This window comes from Chiloscyllium punctatum, chromosome 26, assembly GCF_047496795.1.
Source record: "Chiloscyllium punctatum isolate Juve2018m chromosome 26, sChiPun1.3, whole genome shotgun sequence".
Classification (NCBI taxonomy): domain Eukaryota; kingdom Metazoa; phylum Chordata; class Chondrichthyes; order Orectolobiformes; family Hemiscylliidae; genus Chiloscyllium; species Chiloscyllium punctatum.
Window position 1 is genome coordinate 13381164 of NC_092764.1, and position 19285 is coordinate 13400448.

The 19285-nt window shown below is 45.0% G+C and overlaps 1 protein-coding gene across 5 annotated transcripts in view; it reads right to left on the bottom strand.

The window, feature by feature from the left end:
- Positions 1-19285, bottom strand: part of adamts18 (ADAM metallopeptidase with thrombospondin type 1 motif, 18) — a 282233-nt gene that overhangs the window by 177105 nt on the left and 85843 nt on the right. For all 5 annotated transcript variants that reach the window (XR_011964232.1, XM_072595845.1, XM_072595849.1 and 2 more), the window contains 4 exons: positions 13659-13858; positions 9587-9670; positions 8282-8441; positions 4057-4162 (listed from right to left, as the gene is read on the bottom strand). Coding sequence is in view for 4 of the 5 variants with exons in the window: in XM_072595845.1 (XP_072451946.1) it covers positions 4057-4162; positions 8282-8441; positions 9587-9670; positions 13659-13858 (550 nt within the window). In the remaining variant the exon portion in view is untranslated. The remainder of the gene's footprint in view (positions 1-4056; positions 4163-8281; positions 8442-9586; positions 9671-13658; positions 13859-19285) is intronic.

Sequence of the window (19285 nt, forward strand, 5' to 3'; positions counted from 1 at the left end):
GCTAATGTTATTACTAATACCATCTTCTATATCATTAACATATATCGTAAAAAGCTGCGGTCCCAGCACGGATCCCTGCGGTACCCTACTGGTCACTGCCTGCCATTCCAAAATGGAGCTGTTTATCACTACTCTTTGTTTCCTGACAGCCAACCAACTTTCAATCCAAGTTAGTACTTTGCCCCCAATACCATGCGCCCTAATTTTGCTCACTAACCTCCTATGTGGGACTTTATCAAAAGCTTTCTGAAAGTCCAGGTACACTACATCTACCGGATCTCCCTCCTCCATCTTCAGAGTTACATCCTCAAAAAATTCCAGAAGATTAGTCAAGCATGATTTCCCCTTCATAAATCCATGCTGACTCTGATCTATCCTGTTACTACTATCCAGATGTGTTGTAATTTCATCCTTTATAATAGACTCCAGCATCTTTCCCACCACTGAGGTCAGACTAACTGGTCTATAATTTCCTGCTTTCTCTCTCCCACCTTTCTTAAAAATTGGTACAACATTAGTCACCCTCCAATCCGCAGGAACTGATCCTGAATCTATCAAACTCTGGAAAATAATTGCCAACGCATCCACCATTTCTTGAACCACCTCCTTCAGTACCCTGGGATGTAGACCATCAGGCCTTTGGGATTTATCAACCTTCAGACCTAACAGTCTCTCCAACACCAATTCCTGGCAAATATAAATTCCCTTTATATTTGGTTGTTTTGAAAGTAAATAGAGTCACATAAACCTTATAGGAAGAGACATGGCTGATTGGTATTATTGCTAGAGTGTTAATCCCAGAGACCCAGGTAATGATCTGGGGGCTTGGGTTCGAATCCCATCAGGGCAGGTTCATACAGCACAAAAATGACCCTTGAGCACATCATGTCTACACCACTATAACTAAATGTGGTGGAATTTGAATTCAATAAATATCCAGAATTAATCTGGAAACATGATCCAATGTTGATTATCTGGCTCACTAATGCTCTTTAGGGAAGGAATTTGGGTTGGTGACTCCAGACCTGCAATGATGTGGTTGACTTTGGGCAGTTAGGGATGAGTAATAAATCATCCATCATCCTCTCATTAGAGAGAAACAAATGATGGTGAGTTTAACCTGAGCGTCACCATGCCTAATTTCTGCAGCTGGTATGAGAATTGACCCTCTCAAAAGCAATTAGGAATGGTCAATAAATGCTGGTCCAGCCAGTGACACTTAAATCCCATGAGCAACATTTTAAGAAGTACTGAGAGCATGCTGAAGAATCACAGGTGTTGCTTTTCAAATGAGATGCTAAACTGAAGCCTCACCTCGGCTTTCAGGTGGATGTAAAACATCTGGTGGGATTATAGTGGAAAGAGCAACGGTCTCACCACTGCTTGGCCAGTAATGGTCCTTCAAGAGAAAATTAACAAAATAGCTGACCTGCTCATTGCTATATTGCAGTTGGAGAGATCTTATGGCGTATAAGCTGACTATCATGTGAAGCTGTTTGAGAATCCAGAAATCTTTATTTCTCTCCGGGGGCGAGTAATGGAAGGCTCTCAGATACAATCAGTTGACAGCATGGCGCAGCGACTCCCCAGTTTGCTGATGCAATTAAACCTGCTGAGCTATGGAGGGGTGGAGATGGCAATGTCAGGCACTAAATGCATCAGGTTCCTTTCTTCCTCTTCCAAGGGCTTTGTAGTATTTTTTTGGAAACAAGCCCAATAAAAGGTCAGTATTCGCTGAACGGACGTGCACGCCAATGTACAGGAAGAGACTCTGCCTACCAAGGCCAACAGCATGTCACTGAGGCACTTAGCCTGAGACGGTGGATGAGTAGTGACCGCAAACTCCAAAAAAAAAGCCGCAATATTTTCTCCATGTTGGCTAAATGCTAATGACCGGAAAAGAGGAAACAGCAGCTTCCTTGAATTACTTCCAGGACCGGATCATCGTTTGGCAATCTGCAAACCCTTTTCCCCTCAGAAAATTGGTTTCTAAAGCAAGCAGCATAAATTTCTGTTCCAGTACTACTCCCTCTTGTTTCTCCTCCTCCCACCCTGACCCATGAACAATGTTGCCTGGTTACAGAGTTTGGCATAATCTTTTATTCCAGCTCCCACCATGTGTTCTATTAATTCCAACCTTAGGTGATGAGGCTGGACTGACAGTAGCGGTGGGTAGAGAAGGTGTGAGGATTGTTCTAATCTCATGGAGTCCAACAACCTTCCAGAGCCACACCCAAAATGGCAGATACTGGCAGATTAGTGGTATCTGCGCCAATCCAGTCTCATGATGAGTGGACCCGCACACAGCCAGATATTTCACTCAACAGTGATCGGGAGGAGACATCATTGACCTCTGCCCTCACTGGGGTCAAGAAACAAGGATGTCAATAGAAGCCCGATAGTTTCAGTTTCAAATAAATATAACCCCAACAAGATAAAACAAATAAAAAGACATCTGGGCACATTCTCCAGAGTGAACTCAGGGCTGGTGTTAGCTTTGATTGCATAGTTATCAATTCCTCAATCTTATCAAACTATCTGGGCCCCCTTAGTTCTTCAAAGGACCTACAATGCATCCATTATTTTATCTTCAACAATTCAAACCACTCTATTAGCTTCCCAACTTACTTTCAAGCAACTCATCATAAATAGTAACTGACTTATACCCTCAACTATATTGGTACAAAATGGTGACATTGTAGTAACATCGCTGTATATAATCCATAATGCTGTGGGGGATCTGGGTTCAAATTCCACTAAAGCATTTGAAATTAATGAAATCTGGAATAAAAAGTGAACCTAATGTAAAAACCCATGCCGTTTAAAGTCTTTTGGGGAAAGGAATCACACATCCTTATCTGGTCTGGCCTACATATGACTCACAGATTATAATGTGGTTGAGTCTTAATTGTTCTCTGGTCAATAAATGCTGGCCTTGCCAGTGATGTCCACATCCCATCAATGAATAAGCAAAAGACAGCTCTCTTTCTCATTCTCGGGTCAGCATTGGTCACCCTTGGATGTATTTTATACATGATTGCGAAATAAATGCTACTTCAAGAGGTTTATAGTTCAGGACAGAGTTTTCAAAAAGCATTTTCTTCCTGCTAACAGCCACCTAGTCTGTTTTGTGTGATACTTCTTACTTTCCTTTTAAACTCTCTTTGTTCTATCACTGGTTAATCAGCTTTTAGTCTCTTCCCTCACCTCACAATTCTCTCCCTCAATTCTTCACCTCAGCTGTGACTTCATGAATAGCATTCTTGCTTGTCAAAATCAGGAGGTTAATTTTTTATTTATTACTTGATGCAACGTGAATATTGTTGATCAACGTTCATTGTCCTAATTGTCCTTGTACTGAAACCACAGCCAACTTAACACAGCTCTGAGAATACCATCTGCAGTTGAACTGAGTGACTTGCTGGGCCGTTTTGGGGGGGCAGTTTAGGTCTGGAGTCACATGTGGGTCAAGCCAGATAAGGATAACAGATTTCCTTCTGAGGAACCAGATGGATTTTGATAACAATCGATGGTCGATGTTATTCTGAAGAAAGCTTTCAATTTTAGATACAATTAATTAAATTCCACTTCCTACCGTGATGGGATTTGAACTAAGAACTAGGGCTCTGGATGGCTAACCAGTGGCACTGCTGCTGTGTCACCATGTCCCACTTCAGAAACGTGAGCAGATCATGTGAGGCCATCAGACACTAGTAAGGGTATGGAATGCTTTGCCTGCAACAGTAGTAGATTCGCCAAGTTTAAGTGCATTTAAGTCGTCATTGGACAGGCACATGGGCGTACATGGAAAAGTGTAGGTGGGATGGGCTTCAGATTAGTATGACAGGGCGGCACAACATCGAGGGCCAAAGGGTCTGTACTGTGCTGTAATGTTTTATGTTCTATGTTCTATATAGTTGAATAGGCTGCTGATGTCTATTGGTCTTGCCAATGAAGAACAGCAGTGGGACCTAAATAACTGGGACAGCTGTAGCAGAAGCAAATCGAAATGGGAGGCTTGACAAGTGGATCAAACTGAGATTGCAAATTACTTACTTATGTCCAGATTCATGAGCAATGGTGAAAGCTAGGCCCAGGCCCGTGTCTTCATTGATGGTGCAGCTTCGGTACTTGCTGCACATTCCACTAATCGGAGCAAAACCTACAAAACAAATCCAAAGTTTCAACAAATCCCCAGAAAAGAACAGGCACAGGCACAACATCAAGCGCTGACAACCAAGCAAGAGCTCCACCAAGTCTCGACTGAGCTGTCACTATGGCATGGAAGTTGGCCCCAAGTTCACGATGCTGGAAATCAGAAACAAAATCAGAAATTGCTGGAAAAAAACTCAGCATCTGTGGAGAAAAAGCAGAATTAATATTTTGAGTCCAGAGCCCCTCGTTCAAACGTTGCTTTGTTTTCTCTCCACAGATCTTGCCAGACCTGCTGAGTTTTTCCGGTAATTTCTGCTTTTGTTGCTAAGGACATGAAAATTGGTTTATAAACATAAACTTTGACTGTTCTCCAGCACATGAGATTTGTGAGTGTTTTCTCATAAAGAAGGTGCGAGTTTGATTCCAGATGGATGGGTGATTTTTTGGGGAAATACACTTGCAAGCACAATGAGAATACAGCAGAGATAATGGGATGGAGTGGAATGTTCTACTGAGAGCTGACATGGACTCAATCGGCCCTGTGAAACAGTAAAAAGATGAGGATTTATTCTAAGCTAAACATATTGTGCACAGAGTAAGATGTCACTCTGTTTCTAACACAGTGATAATTAGTCTGTGGAACCTTCAATCTGTCTTTATTTTACAAGTCATTTTATTGAGGGATAATAAGTCTCATTGGCTAGATGGCTAGTTTGCAATACACAGCCATGCCAACAGCATGGCCTCAATTCCAAAGCTGGCTCAAGTTGCTGCCTTTCTCAACTTTGCCCAAGGTGTGGTGATTCTCAGGTTAAACTCACCATCAGCTGTCTCTTTCGAACAAGTGGGTGGTACTATGGCAACTTTACTTTAATGAGTAACATAAACTGAGAATGAAAGAAAGTTGCAGTTGAATGACCTGAAGGCCCAGATGCATGACGAGTTGCTTTTGGAATGCTGTCATTGTTAATTATCAGTAACTGCAAACAGGATTATGTGTTGAAGGAATCTCTCATTATTTGGTGACATTAGTTGGGAGAAATGTAAGCCAAGATACCAGGAGATCTCATTATTCTTCTTAAGACTCTGCCTTTGCAACCTGTCAAAAGGTTTAGTATCTCATGTGAGAGACAGCATAGCTAAACATGCCTGCTGGTCACTGAAATGTCAGCGATATTACCAAATGTACAGTAATAAGGCAAATTCCAGTCTTAGAGATCTGAGCTACAATGCATTTTTTTTTCTATATATTACGAAAACCCAGCAAAACTAGCATCTACTGTCCATTCCTGGTTGCCGTGGGATTGAGCCGGCAAGCAACCTCATTTGGATTCTGGACAAAAACCGAAAGAACTGCAGATGCTGTAAATCAGAAACAAACCAGTAATTGCTGGAAAAGCTCAGCAGGTCTAGCAGCATCCGTGGAGAGAAGTCAGAGTTAAAGTTTCAGTCAAGTGACCCTTTCTCAGAATGGGAAGAATCACTCAACCCAAAATCTGATTTCTCTCCACAGATGCTGCCAGACCTGTTGAGCTTTTCCTGTAATTTCTGTTTTTGTTTCTCATTTGGGTGCTGCTGTAGTATACACAGAAAATTGGTAAAAGTGCCATATCGGTAGATGGTTCAGAGTTGATGATGTTCAGTGTGGGACTGAAGGTGTATGTTAGCCAAGGTGGGCAAGGGAGCAGCTTCTATTCCATGGAGGATAGTTGTTAATGTGGGGAGGTGGCAGCACAGTGATATGTATGAGTAAGCCATAAACTATGTTAATGTTCTGGGAATGCGGGTTCAAGTACTACCACAGCAAATATTGAAATTTAAATTCAGTAAAAATCTGAAATTAAAAGCTCATTTGATCACAATCATGTCTCAAATATTATTTAAAAACTACCAAGTCCACTAATATCCTTTAGGGAAGAAAATCTGAATTCCTTAATTGGTCAATAAGTAACCTCTGATCCAAATCAGGATGGGCCTAGCCAATGACATCCATATTCCATGAATAATTTTCACAAAAATCAATAGTTTCAAAACCAGCTTTCTTTATCAATGGTCTTTTTTCAAAGTACACTCAAATTCCCAACTGAACTCAGGTTTCCTCAATTAGTTGTCATTAATTTAACTGCTATATCGTTGACCGCTCCAGTGCAACCTTAAGTAGTTTCGGAGCGATGAAGACAACTGCAAGACTGCATACCATCAGTCTTGTAGAGGTCAACGAATCTAGATTGTCTCATCAAATCTCCCCATGACAGGAGTGGAACCAAAATTCAATGAGCTAAATAAATCTGACATAAAAAGTTAGTTTCAGTTATTGACCACTAGGGAACTGCTAGACAGTTGCAAAAACCCATCTGGTTCACTAATGTGCAGGTGCATTTGCTGTCCTTACATGGCATGGCCAATGTATGACTCCAGATTCGAGAGTGTCGTGCTGGAAAAGCACAGCCAGTCAGGCAACAACCGAAAAGCAGGAGAATCGATGTTTCAGGCATAAACCCTTCATCAGGAATGGGTTTAGTGAGTCAAGAGGGTGGAGAGATAAATGGGAGGATGGTGAGGCAGGGGGGAAGGTAGCTGAGAGTGTGAAAGGGAGATGAAGGTGGAGGTAAAGGTGATAGGTTGGAGAGGAGGGTGGAGCAGATAGGTGGAAAGGAAGATAGACATGTCGGATAGACCATGAGGGTGGTGCTGAGTTAGAAGGTTGGATCTGGGATAAGGTGGGGAACTGGTGGAATCCACATTGATATTGTGTGGTTGGATGGTCCCAAGGGGGAAGGTGAGGTGTTCTTCCTCCAGGCATCATGTGGTTAGGGTTGGCAATGGAGGAGGCCCAACACCTGCATGTCCTTGGCAGAGTGGGAGGGGGTGTTAAAGTGTTCAGCCACAGGGCGGTGGAATTGCTTTGTGTGTGTGTGTGTGTTTGTGTGTCCCTTTGTGAAGTGTTCTGCAAGTAGGCATCCTGTCTCCCCAATGTAGAGGAGACTGCTTCAGGAGCAACGGACACAGTAAATGACATGTGTGGAAGCACAGGTAAATCTTTGATGGATGTGGAAGGCTTCCCTGGGGCCTTGGATGGACATAAGGCACCTTCCCTTGCCACCGCACAAATTGCAAAACCTGCGCCCACACCTCCCCCCTCACCTCCATCCAAGGCCCCAAAGTAGCCTTCTACATCCATCAAAGTTTCACCTGCACTTCCACCAATGTCATTTATTATATCTGTTGCTCCCGATGCGGTCTCCTCTACATTGGGGAGACACGTCCGCCTACTTGCAGAGCGCTTCAGAGAACATCTCCGGGACACCCGCATGAAGCAACCCCACTGCCCAATGGCCAAACATTTTAACTCCCCCTCTCACTCTGCCAAGGACATGCAGATACTGGGTCTCTTCTATCGCCAAACCCTAAACATCTGGCGCCTGGAGAAAGAACACCTTATCTTCCAAGGTCTTATCTTCTTGGGACCCTCTAACCACACAGGATTAATGTGGATTTCACCAGTTTCCTAATTTCCCCTCCCCCGACCTTAAACCAGATCCAACCTTCTAACTCGATACCGCCCTCATGACCTGCCCTAATGGTCCATCTTCCTTCCACCTATCCACTCCACCCTCCTCTCCGACCTATCACCTTCACCCCCACCTTTATCTACCTATCGCCCTCTCAGCAACCTTCCCCCCAGCCTCACCCCCTCCCGTTTATCTCTCTATCCCCTTGGCTCACAAGTCTCATTCCTGATAAAGAGTTTATGGCTGAAACATTGATTCTCCTGCTCCTCGGATGCTGCCTGACCTGCTGTGCTTTTCCAGCACCACACTCTTGACTCTGATCTCCAGCATCTACAGTCCTCACTTTCTCTAGAGTATGACTCCAGTTGCACAGCAACATAATTGACTCTTGAGTGCCCTCTGAAATGGCCTAGCAAGCCATTCAATTTTATTCAAGAACATAGCTCACCGAGATCTTTCCAGGAGTCATTAGGAATGCACAATAAATATGGCCTTGCAAGTGATATCCATATCTCATGGAATAATAAATGAACCTTCAGGGAGTTTTGGCAGCTCTCTCTGGACAGTTACCTCCGCAAACAGTGAGGATGTCATATGTGGGGACTTCTGCTTACCCAATGTATCACAAGGTTCATTCTTCCAAGAGCAGATGTCCAGTCCAGTCAGTAACACCGCATGATCATGCCGCTTTCCGTTCTTTTCCATCAGGCCAGACTGCCACTGGCAGAAGCTATTCAACGATTGGTCTGCGTGATGGTTGATCACTAACCCAGGCTGGAAGAGGAAACCAACACAACCCAATTTTTTGTTTCATGGTTAGTTCTACGACTATGACAGGTCATAGACAGAGTCAATGAGTTGTACAGCAGGGAAACAGACCCTTCGGTCCAACTTGTCCATGCTAACCAGATATCCTAAATTATTCTCGTCCCATGTGCCCACACCTGGTCCATATCCCTCTAAACCCTTCCTATTCATATACCCATCCAGATTCTTTTTAAATGTTGTAATTGTACCAGCCTCCACCACTTCCTCTGACAGCTCATTCCATACATGCACCATCCCCTGCATGAAAAAGTTGCCTCTTAGGTCCCTTTAAAATCTTTCTCCTCTCATTTTAAATGTTTGCCCTCTAGTTTTGGACTGCCCCACCATAGAGAAAAGACCTTGTTTATTTACCCCCTCCATGCCCCTAATGATTTTATAAACCTCTGTAAGGTCACCCCTCAGCCTCTGATGCTCCAGGGAAAATAGCTCCAGGCGTGCAAATCATGAACTCAAGGATATGGAAGACGACCAAGGCTTTAATGGCGTCCATTACACTCACCCAATACTCCACATCTTTATGTCTAATGTTCCTCATTCTCTATTAAATACCCACACACTTCCCCTCCTGAGTTCTGTGAAACTAACTACCACCAGGTACATTCTGATCCAGTGCCAGGAGTAGCTCAGAGGTTAGAGCTCTTGAATCCAATTTAGAAGATCTTGCGGTCAAGCCTCAGACGGGAGCAGGTAACCTGTATGGGCAAGGGGTGCTGTCTGTTGGACAGTATAGGAAACTGAGGCTCTGTCTGCATCCTTGGGTAGATGTGAAAGATCCCCGAGACTATTTGAAAATCAAGAGCATGCACGTTTTCCTGTTGGTCATGGTGAATCCAATAGGAATCGTTAACGAAACGGAACTGAACTTTGGTTAAGCACTTCAGGAAATCAGAGGATCATCAAAGGATTGTTGCGAGGGACAGTTCTTTCTTTGTCGTCGGTTTGCCGTATTTGGTTTAAAGAATTAGTGGTTGAACTTCTACACTTTCTCTATCTATGGGGTAGGTGATCATCTCAGATATACAGTTAGGGTTTGGTTTGGCTGCATTCCTTTGACATTTTGATGACAAAGTAGGAGCATGAAAACAACCTACTGGATCCTGCTCCAGAAGTAACAGGCTCACAACCACAATCTTTATGTCATTTCCGATGGTGCCATCTTTGAAAAGACTGGATACCTGTTGGGAAGAACAGGTCAGTGCATTACTGTCAAGAAACAAATTTATTATATGGTAATAGTCAACTTACAATCAACCTGGGAATAGAGGGAGAACTTTCCAACATATTTAACACAGAGGAACATGGCTATGTTTGCGAGAGACCAATTATCTCAGAGGTAGGACTGTATCCCAGGAACTCTTCACTACAGTGTCAAGGTCCGACTCTCATCAGCACGCAGCAAGGCTTGGGATCTCATGTGCTATAAATATTAGTTTGTCACTCAAGTGCCAATTATTTCCACTTCCACCCAGACCAGAAGCTTAAACAAACAAGCTGCATAAATGTTTCAGCTGCGACAGCAGGTCAGAGGTTAGCATTCTATAGTGAGTAACTCATCTTGTAATTCCCCAAAGCCTGTCTACCATGTACAAGGTACAAAGCAGCCCCACGTGATTGGCACACATGCATCATCTTCAATCCTCACCTGCTGCACCACAGCCACGGTGGCTCCAGGGGGCAATGCAACCACTCACCATGGCTTCTTCAGTCGCACATTCCAATTCCTCAGGCTCTAATGCCTAAGAGGATGAGCACATGGGGGCATTCCCACCAAGTCACACACCATTGTACAATGACATCTATTAATGGTCCTCCTTGATCATTGGCAGAAACTTCTGGAACTTCTTTTCTAACCAATATACTTCTGAACTTCAAGAAGGCAACTCAACAGCACCTTCTCCAGGATAATGAGGGATGGGCAATAATTGCTGGCAACAGCTGTATCCCATGAATGATTGAAAAATATAGGCCATCCTCATGTTCTTACTCCGCATCATTATCCTCCCAGACCTTTAACTTTAATCCTAACAGATTATCTGTCTATCACTTTCTCCTTCACTCACTTATCTTGCTTTCACTAAACGTACCTTCACTAATCACTTTCACCCACTCATGGAGCAGTGAATTTCACATTCCAAACACGAGGCATGTAAATCAGTAACAATAACTGACATTGCTGGAAAAGCTCAGCAGGTCTGGCAGTATCTCTGGACAGCAATCAGAGTTAATGTTTCAGGTCAAGTGACCATCCTCAGAACGCAGTGTAAATCAGTGCTCCCTAAATTCAATATTGGACATATTAGTGTCCTCCCGTGCCTTTGAGTTTACCCTATCAAACCCTTTTATGATTTTAAAGGTCTTGTTCAGGCTTCCCTTTGCTACAGAATCCAGTCTCGGCTATTCCACCATTACTGATCAGCTGCACTAATAATTTCAAAGCCTTGCTAAAGCACAGAAGCAGGAAAAAGAAAAGATACCAGCTTCAAGTTTTCAGTAGATCTGATGAAGCAATGGTGCCCTGTCCCTCAGAGTTTAAGAACATTTTAAGGAGCTGAAAGTTAAGATATTCAGAGATTATGGATAACATGGACAAGTTGGGCCGAAAGGCCTGTATTCATGCTATGTGATTCTACAGGCCTCAGAGAGAAAAATACATTGATACATCGAAAATTTATAGTTTCAAGGAGAGGAATATTTGTGGAAGTAAATTCCCTATACCACACCTCCAATAAAGAACATATAATAATTCATAATATTCCATAGAGCCCTACAGCATGGAGACAGGCCCTCTGGCCCAAACTGGTCTATACAGACCAAAATATCCATCCACATTAATCCCATTTCCCTGCAATTGGCCCATATTCTTCCATATATTTGTCCAAATGCCTTTTAAGTGTTGTTGATGTACCTGCCTCAACCACTTCCGCTGGCGGCTCATTCCAAAAGCGTACCACCCGCTGTGTAAATAAGTTGCCCTCAGGTTCCCTTTTATCCTTTCCCCTCTAACCTTAAACTGATGCCCTCTAGTTCTTGATTCCCCAACCCTGGTAAAAAGATGGAGTGCATTCACCCTATCCATGCCTCTCATGATGTTATACACCTCAGTAAGATGCCCCCTCAGTTTCCAATGCTCTGAAGGAGAAAGTACCAGCTTGCCCAACCTCTCCCTATTTAGCACCATCTTTCTTCAAGGAATGAAGATCCTGTCTTGCATCAAGGCCTCAATCCAGAATAGGGGAAGCCATTCAGCCTCCTAAATCTGTTCCACCCCTCAACTGGATCATTAAACCCACAAAACCTCAAGTCCATCTCACTACATTGGTTCCTTTTAACTAAACAAAAACCTTCCATTTTGATCTTCAACTGACAGCTAACCTTAAAACGGCTTTTAAAGGGACAGTCTTCCAGATTTCCACCAGCCTTTGTGCATGAAGGCATTCTTTATCATAGAGTCCTTGAATGGCTCTGTTCATTGTCCCTACCTTCAAAGTAGTCACAATTGGAGAGAGGTTGTGGATGCATTGGAACCATAGGACTTAAAGCAGGAAGTGGGCCATTCAGCCTTCCAAACCTGTTCCACCACATGATAAGACAATGGTGAATCTGGTTACAGTCTCAGCTCTACCTTCCTGTCCTACTGCCCCATGAGCCTTGACTCACTTATCAATCAGTAATCTATTCAACTCAACCTTGAATAAATTTAATGATCCAGCCACCAATGTTTTCCAGGCAAAAAGAATTCTAGATACTCATGACAGTTAGAACACAAAAACTCTCCTCAATACAGGATTAAAAGTGAGAGTGCTTATCCTTAGATTGTCTCCACAGTTCCAGTCTTCCCCAGAAGAGGAAACAAAATGATTTCCCAGAGGTTATTGCTCATGGCCACTTTCCCATCACCTTCGAAGCTCTGCCAAAGGAACAGCCCATCACCTCGACACAAGGGGAGACATATCCCTTTCCACTCGAGCATCGAGAGCTCGTTGCTGCCCCCTATCAGAGAAGCTCCATTCAATTCAACTGAAGTTATAACTTCACCACAACACGGAGATAAACCAGAGAAGGCAAACATGGTCTTGAGTAGTCTCTGTGCTTTCCTGGAATGCTTCATTGTATAGTGGTCAGGACTAAGATCAATGATCTCCTTGACACAGGCTCGCTGAACTGAAGTCTTTGCACGGACCCATGATAGTGTCCTGTCTTCAATGTTTGTGTAATCTGGAACAATACAGGTTTCCAGATCTAACAATTAAACATCCGTAGCCTTTTTGTTTAAATTCACTTATGAAGGAAGACATCATTAGCTGGCCAACATTTATTGCCCGTCCCTAATTGCCCTTGAGAAGGTAATGGTGAGAACTGCCTTCTTGAACCACTGTGGTCCATCTTCTGTCGGTTGACTTACGGTGCCAATAGGGAGGGGTTTCCAAGATTTTGACCCAGTGACAGTGACAGAACAGTGATATATTTCTGAGTCAGGATGGTGTTGGCTGGGAGAACTTGCCTACTGGTGGTGTACCCCTGTATCTGCTGCCCTTGCCCTTCTTGGGTCATTGGCTTGGAAGGTGATAATTAATGAGCCTTGGTGAAGTTCTGCAGTGCATCTTTGAGCATGGTTAATGGAGGGACAGAGGTTGTGGATATAGGGCCAGATTAAGCAGGCTGCTTTGTCCTGAAGGGTGTCAATTTTCTTGAGTGTTAATGGAGCTGCACCCATCCAGGCAAGTGAGTACTTAAATATACTACTATCTTGGCTAAATCTGCTCAGGGTGGCAGAGTGGCTCAGCAGTTGGCACTGCTGCCTCACAGTTTCATGGACCCAGGTTTGATTCCTGCCTCTGGTGACTGTCCGTGTGGAATTTATACATTCCCTTCATGTCTCGGTGGGTTTTCTCTGCTTTCCTCCCACAGTCCAAAGATGTGCAGGTTAGTGGGATTCACCATGCTAAATTGCCTATAGTGATCAGGGATGGGCAGGTTAGTGGATTAGCCATGGGAATTGCAGAGATGGAGCTGGGGTCTGCATGGAATACTTTACAGAGTGTCAGTGTGGACTCAATGGGCCAAAGCCTTGTAGATGATTCAATCCTGATGCTGAAAGGTAGAAGGCACAAACAAAATGTTTATCCCCATCCCAGTGGCAATTGCACCCTCTCACTGGCTTACCATATTCATAACGGTGAGGATATAAGTCGTGATATTCTCTCTGCCATGCCTCTCAAGCATCTTCTTGTCTGCCACCACCAACGTTTCAACAGTAAGCCCCCCGGATTTCCGGGAATCGAAGGCTGTGCGTTTCAGTCTGCTCCTGGAACTGTATTCATCGGACAAGCGGTGGATATCTTCGACCGGAGGTTGAGGCATGTCTGAGATGGGGATGTAGGGAGAGAAGGAAGCAGAGAAAACATGCAGTTCTGAAGAGGAGCTGAAAGTAAATTTTACAGCTTCTCCCCCGCCCCATGCATTTGTGAAAAAGCAGGAAGTTCTTACATTAAAAACAATAGAGCGAAACAAAACTTTGAGGCAGTTTTCAATCTTCCATTGATCAACTGAGATTAGGAGAATACAATATTTTTTTTTAAATTTCCAACCTGAATTTGAAAACCAACTTGTCAACTGCAACAATTTGAAGTCATAAGGCACCTTTAATGCTGCAAAGTGGGTCAAAGCACTCAACAAGATTATCACGGAAAATATCTTTGATGAGGCACAGAACAGAGAAGGAGGAACAATAACCAAAAGCTTTGTCAATCAGGTTACTGCTAGAGACTGCATTAAAGGAGGGGAAAGAGGGGTCAGGATGTGAAGACAGGTTTAAGGTCTTTTTAGAATTAAGGCTGAAGTCAGTTAAACATCAGGCTGTCAATGGTGGACAACTATGTTCATTCTCTCATGGGACACGGGTGTCACTGGGTGGGCCAGCATTTATTTCCCATCCCTCAAAGCCCTTGGGAAGATGATAGTGAGCTGCCTTCTCGAGAAACACTGCCGTCTACGTGCAACAGGTAGACCCGCAATCTCATTTGGGATGGAATTTCAGGACTTTGACCCAGAGACAGTGAAGGAATTGTCCAAGTCAGGGTGGTGTGCAGCTTGGAGGGGAACTTGAAGGTTGTAGTGTTCCCGTGTATCTGCTGTGCTTGTCCTTGTCCTTTTCAATGAAAGTGGCCATGAGTTTGGAAGATGTTGTTTAAGGATCTTTGGTGAATGTCTGCAATACGTCTTGTAGATAGTCCACACTGCTGTTACTGAGTGCCAGTGGTGGAGAGAGTGGATGCTTGTGGGTATGATGACAATGAAGCAGGCTGCTTTGTCCTGGATGGTGTCAAGCTTCCTGAGGGTTGTTGGGGCTGCACCCATCCAGGCAAGTGGGGAGTATTCCATCACACTTCTGACTTGTGCCTTGTAGATGATGGACAGGCTTTGGGGGATCAGGAGGTAGGTTACTCACCTAGTCTCTGATCTGCTCTTGTAGCTCTTAAAATTGAGAACATTGAACCAGCCAAATTTGAAGAAATTAAGAGAACTGGAAGATACTTGAAAAATAGCCAGAGGGAAGAAATCATTGAGAAATTTGAAAGAACGGTGGAGGATTTTAAAATTGCGGCATTCTCCGGAAGTGAAACCAGTCTCACAAGCTCAGGGACATGGATGAAGTTTTGTCAGTTCAAAAGATGTGGATGTCACTACAAGGTGAGGCCAGAATTTATTGTTCATCCTGAATTGCCCTGGAGCTGCAGATGAAAATATTGGCTGCGGAAATTTAACTGCCTCCTTCAACTTGCTCAGACCCTCCTCATTTCCAGTCCTCACACCTACCAAGGAGCCAACTGCAGAAGGGAGTGGCTCAATCTGATAAATAAAGGCTGAATATTGCCGGTTCTGGAAATCTGAAACAAAAACAGAGAATGCTGGAGAAACTCAGCAGGTCTGGCAGCATCTGTGGAGAGAGAAAGAGTAAATCAAAGAGTCATAGAGATGTACAGCACAGAAACAAACCCTTCGGTCCAACTTGTCCATGCTGACCAGATATCCCGACCCAATCTACTCCCACCTGCCACTACTCGGCCAATATCCTTCCATTTTAATCTTTCAAGTCCAATTTAACTTAGAATTCTTATAGTGAGGAAGCAAGCCATTTGGCCCAACGAGTCCACACTGTCTCTCTCTCTGAAGAGTGTCTCGCCCCTCTACCCCATTCCTGGGACCCTGCATTTCCTATGGCTAATCCACCTGCCCTGCACATTCCTGGATACTATAGACAAATTAGCACGGCCAATTCATCTAACCTGCACATCTTTGGACTGTAAGAGGAAACAGGAGCACCCAGAGGAAACCCACATGGACACTGGAAGAGTAGGCGCACTCCACACAGTGACCACAGGCTAACATTGAACCCGGGTCCCTGGTGCTGTAAGGCAGCAGTGCTAACCACTGAGCCACCATGTCACTCATGGCTCTTTTGCAGAACTGTTCAACCCAACCAAGTGAGGTTCAGAATCATGCTGATGAATGCTAACTCCAAGTACCTTGTACCTGGTCTCCCTTGAGTTAGACAATTGCACCTTAGGCAGTGATAGAACGTACAACTGAACCCAGTGTCACAGTGAACAAGGAAAAGAAATAGGCAGATTAATCTAGGCTCAGACCTAGATACGTTACCGCCTGCTTATTACCCTGAACCAGAGCCCAACCCCAGCACAGGTTGTGTGGGTTTTACAGGACACAGATAAAGTTGCATGGTGGAGATAGTGAGACAGTAAAGTTGCAAGCAAAACTCATGTTTACTGAATATCAATGGTGTAGAAAAACACCCCAAAGTGTTTGCCACAGTTGTAACCAAAAGTGCTGAGGGTTTTATAACCATGGAATCCCTTCGGTCTGAAAAGATGCCATTTGGTCCATTGAGTCTTGTACTGGCTCTCTGAAGAGCATCCTACCCAGATCCAGCCACCCATCTGTAACCCAACATTTTCCCATGGCTAATCCACCTATCCTGGATTCTGGATTAGTGGTGCTGGAAGAGCACAGTAGTTCAGGCAGCATCCAAGTAGCTTTGAAATCGATGTTTTGGGCAAAAGCCCTTCATCAGGAATAAAGGCAAACAGCCTGAAGCGTGGAGAGATAAGTTAGAGAAGGGTCGGGGAGGGGAGAAAGTAGCATAGAGTACAATGGGTGAGTGGGGGAGGGGATGAAGGTGATAGGTCAGGGAGGAGAGGGTGGAGTGGATAGGTGGAAAAGAAGATAGGCAGGTAGGACAAGTCCGGACAAGTCATGGGGACAGTGCTGAGCTGGAAGTTTGGAACTAGGGTGAGGTGGGGGAAGGGGAAATGAGGAAACTGTTGAAGTCTACATTGATGCCCTGGGGTTGAAGTGTTCCAAGGCGGAAGATGAGGCGTTCTTCCTCCAGGCATCTGGTGGTGAGGGAACAGTGGTGAAGGAGGCCCAGGACCTCCATGTCCTCGGCAGAGTGGGAGGGGGAGTTGAAATGTAGGGCCACGGGGCGGTGCAGTTGATTGGTGTGGGTGTCCCGGAGATGTTCCCTAAAGCGCTCTGCTAGGAGGCGCCCAGTCTCCCCAATGTAGAGGACACCGCATCAGGAGCAACGGATACAATAAATGATATTAGTGGATGTGCAAGTAAAACTTTGATGGATGTGGAAGGCTCCTTTAGGCCTTGGATAGAGGTGAGGGAGGAGGTGTGGGCGCAGGTTTTACAGTTCCTGTGGTGGCAGGGGAAGGTGCCAGGATGGGAGGGTGGGTAGTAGGGGGGGCGTGGACCTGACCAGGTAGTCACGGAGGGAACGGTCTTTGCGGAAGGCGGAAAGGGGTGGGGAGGGAAATATATCCCTGGTGGTGGGGTCTTTTTGGAGATGGCAGAAATGTCGGTGGATGATTTGGTTTATGCGAAGTTTGGTAGGGTGGAAGGTGAGCACCAGGGGCGTTCTGTCCTTGTTACGGTTGGAGGGGTGGGGTCTGAGGGCGGAGGTGCGGGATGTGGACGAGATGCGTTGGAGGGCATCTTTAACCACGTGGGAAGGGAAATTGTGGTCTCTAAAGAAGGAGGCCATCTGGTGTGTTCTTGGTGGAACTGGTCCTCCTGGGAGCAGATACAGCAGATACGGAGGAATTGGGAATACAGGATGGCATTTTTGCAAGAGGTAGGGTGGGAAGAGGTGTAATCCAGGTAGCTGTGGAAGTCGGTGGGTTTGTAAAAAATGTCAGTGTCAAGTCGGTCGTCATTAATGGAGATGGAGAGGTCCAGGAAGGGGAGGGAGATGTCAGAGATAGTCCAGGTAAATTTAAGGTCAGGGTGGAACATGTTGGTAAAGTTGATGAATTGCTCAACCTCCTCACGGGAGCACGAGGTGGCGCCAATGCAGTCATCAATGTAGCGGAGGAAGAGGTGGGGAGTGGTGCCGGTGTAATTACGGAAGATCAACTGTTCTACGTAGCCAACAAAGAGACAGGCATAGCTGGGGCCCATACGTGTGCCCATGGCTACACCTTTGGTCTGGAGGAAGTGGGAGGATTCAAAGGAGAAATTGTTACGGGTGAGGACCAGTTCGGCCAAATGAATGAGAGTGTCGGTGGAAGGGTACTGCTGGGGACGTCTGGAGAGGAAAATACGGAGGGCTTGGAGGCCCTGGTCATGGCGGATGGAGGTGTAGAGGGATTGGATATTCATGGTGAAGATGAGGCATTGGGGGCAGGGGAAACGGAAGTCTTAGAGGAGGTGGAGGGCGTGGGTGGTGTCTTGAACGTATGTGGGGAGTTCCTGGACTAGGGGGGATAGGACAGTGTCGAGGTAGGTAGAGACGAGTTCAGTGGGGCAGGAGCATGCTGAGACAATGGGTCGGCCAGGGTGGTCAGGCTTGTGGATCTTGGGAAGGAGGTAGAACCGGGTTGTGCGGGGCTCCCAGACAATGAGGTTGGAAGCTGTGGGTACCCTGACATCCCTGGACACAATCGACAATTTAGCTTGGCCAATCCACTTAACGTGCACATCTTTGGACTGTGGGAGGAAACCAGAGCACATGCAGGGAACCCACGCAGAAATGGGGAGAACATGCAAACTCCACACAGACAATCACCCTCGGCTGGAATTGAACCTGGATCCTTGGTGCTGTGAGGCAGCAGTGCTAACCATTGTGTTGCCCCCTTTTGGGAAAGGAGATCAGAGAGGCATATTTCCTGGAATCATGAGGAAAACAGAGGGAGGTCAGAGGGTCAAGGGGGTAGAACTTTGAAAGGGTGGGGGCAGAATGTGAAGAGCGATGGAGGGTTAAGGGAAAGGCATGCAATGCCATAACAAGAGAAAAGGAGGTGAGGGGTGGAGAGGGGTGCTTAAAAACTGGGAGACAAAAGTCAGCTGCCAATCTGATGTGAAAAACAACTTGGATGAAGTCGAAGAGATTTACCGTCATCAAAAAGATCTTCCTTCTTCAAGAGTCAAATGCACAGCAGAGTAGGGAAGAAACCAGAGATTTTTTTTATGAAAAGATGATGAAATTATGTTATTTGCTGACTGCACTCAGCACCTCTGATATTTGAACAGTGCTAAGTACATCTCGCTGAGTGAAATGTTCCCCTGAGTTGACTCTATTAGCTTCAATAAAGGCCTCGGGAAAAAAAACAAGTGTGAGGGAATATTTAAGGGAATAAATTTCTTGGCAATTGAAGAGAATATCAGGCTACTGGAGTAACAAGAGGAGGTCAAGGAACAAATTTACCAGAAGATGAACAGTGTGTTTCAAGTACTTAGGAATATCATACACCAGTTTCGTACTCAAT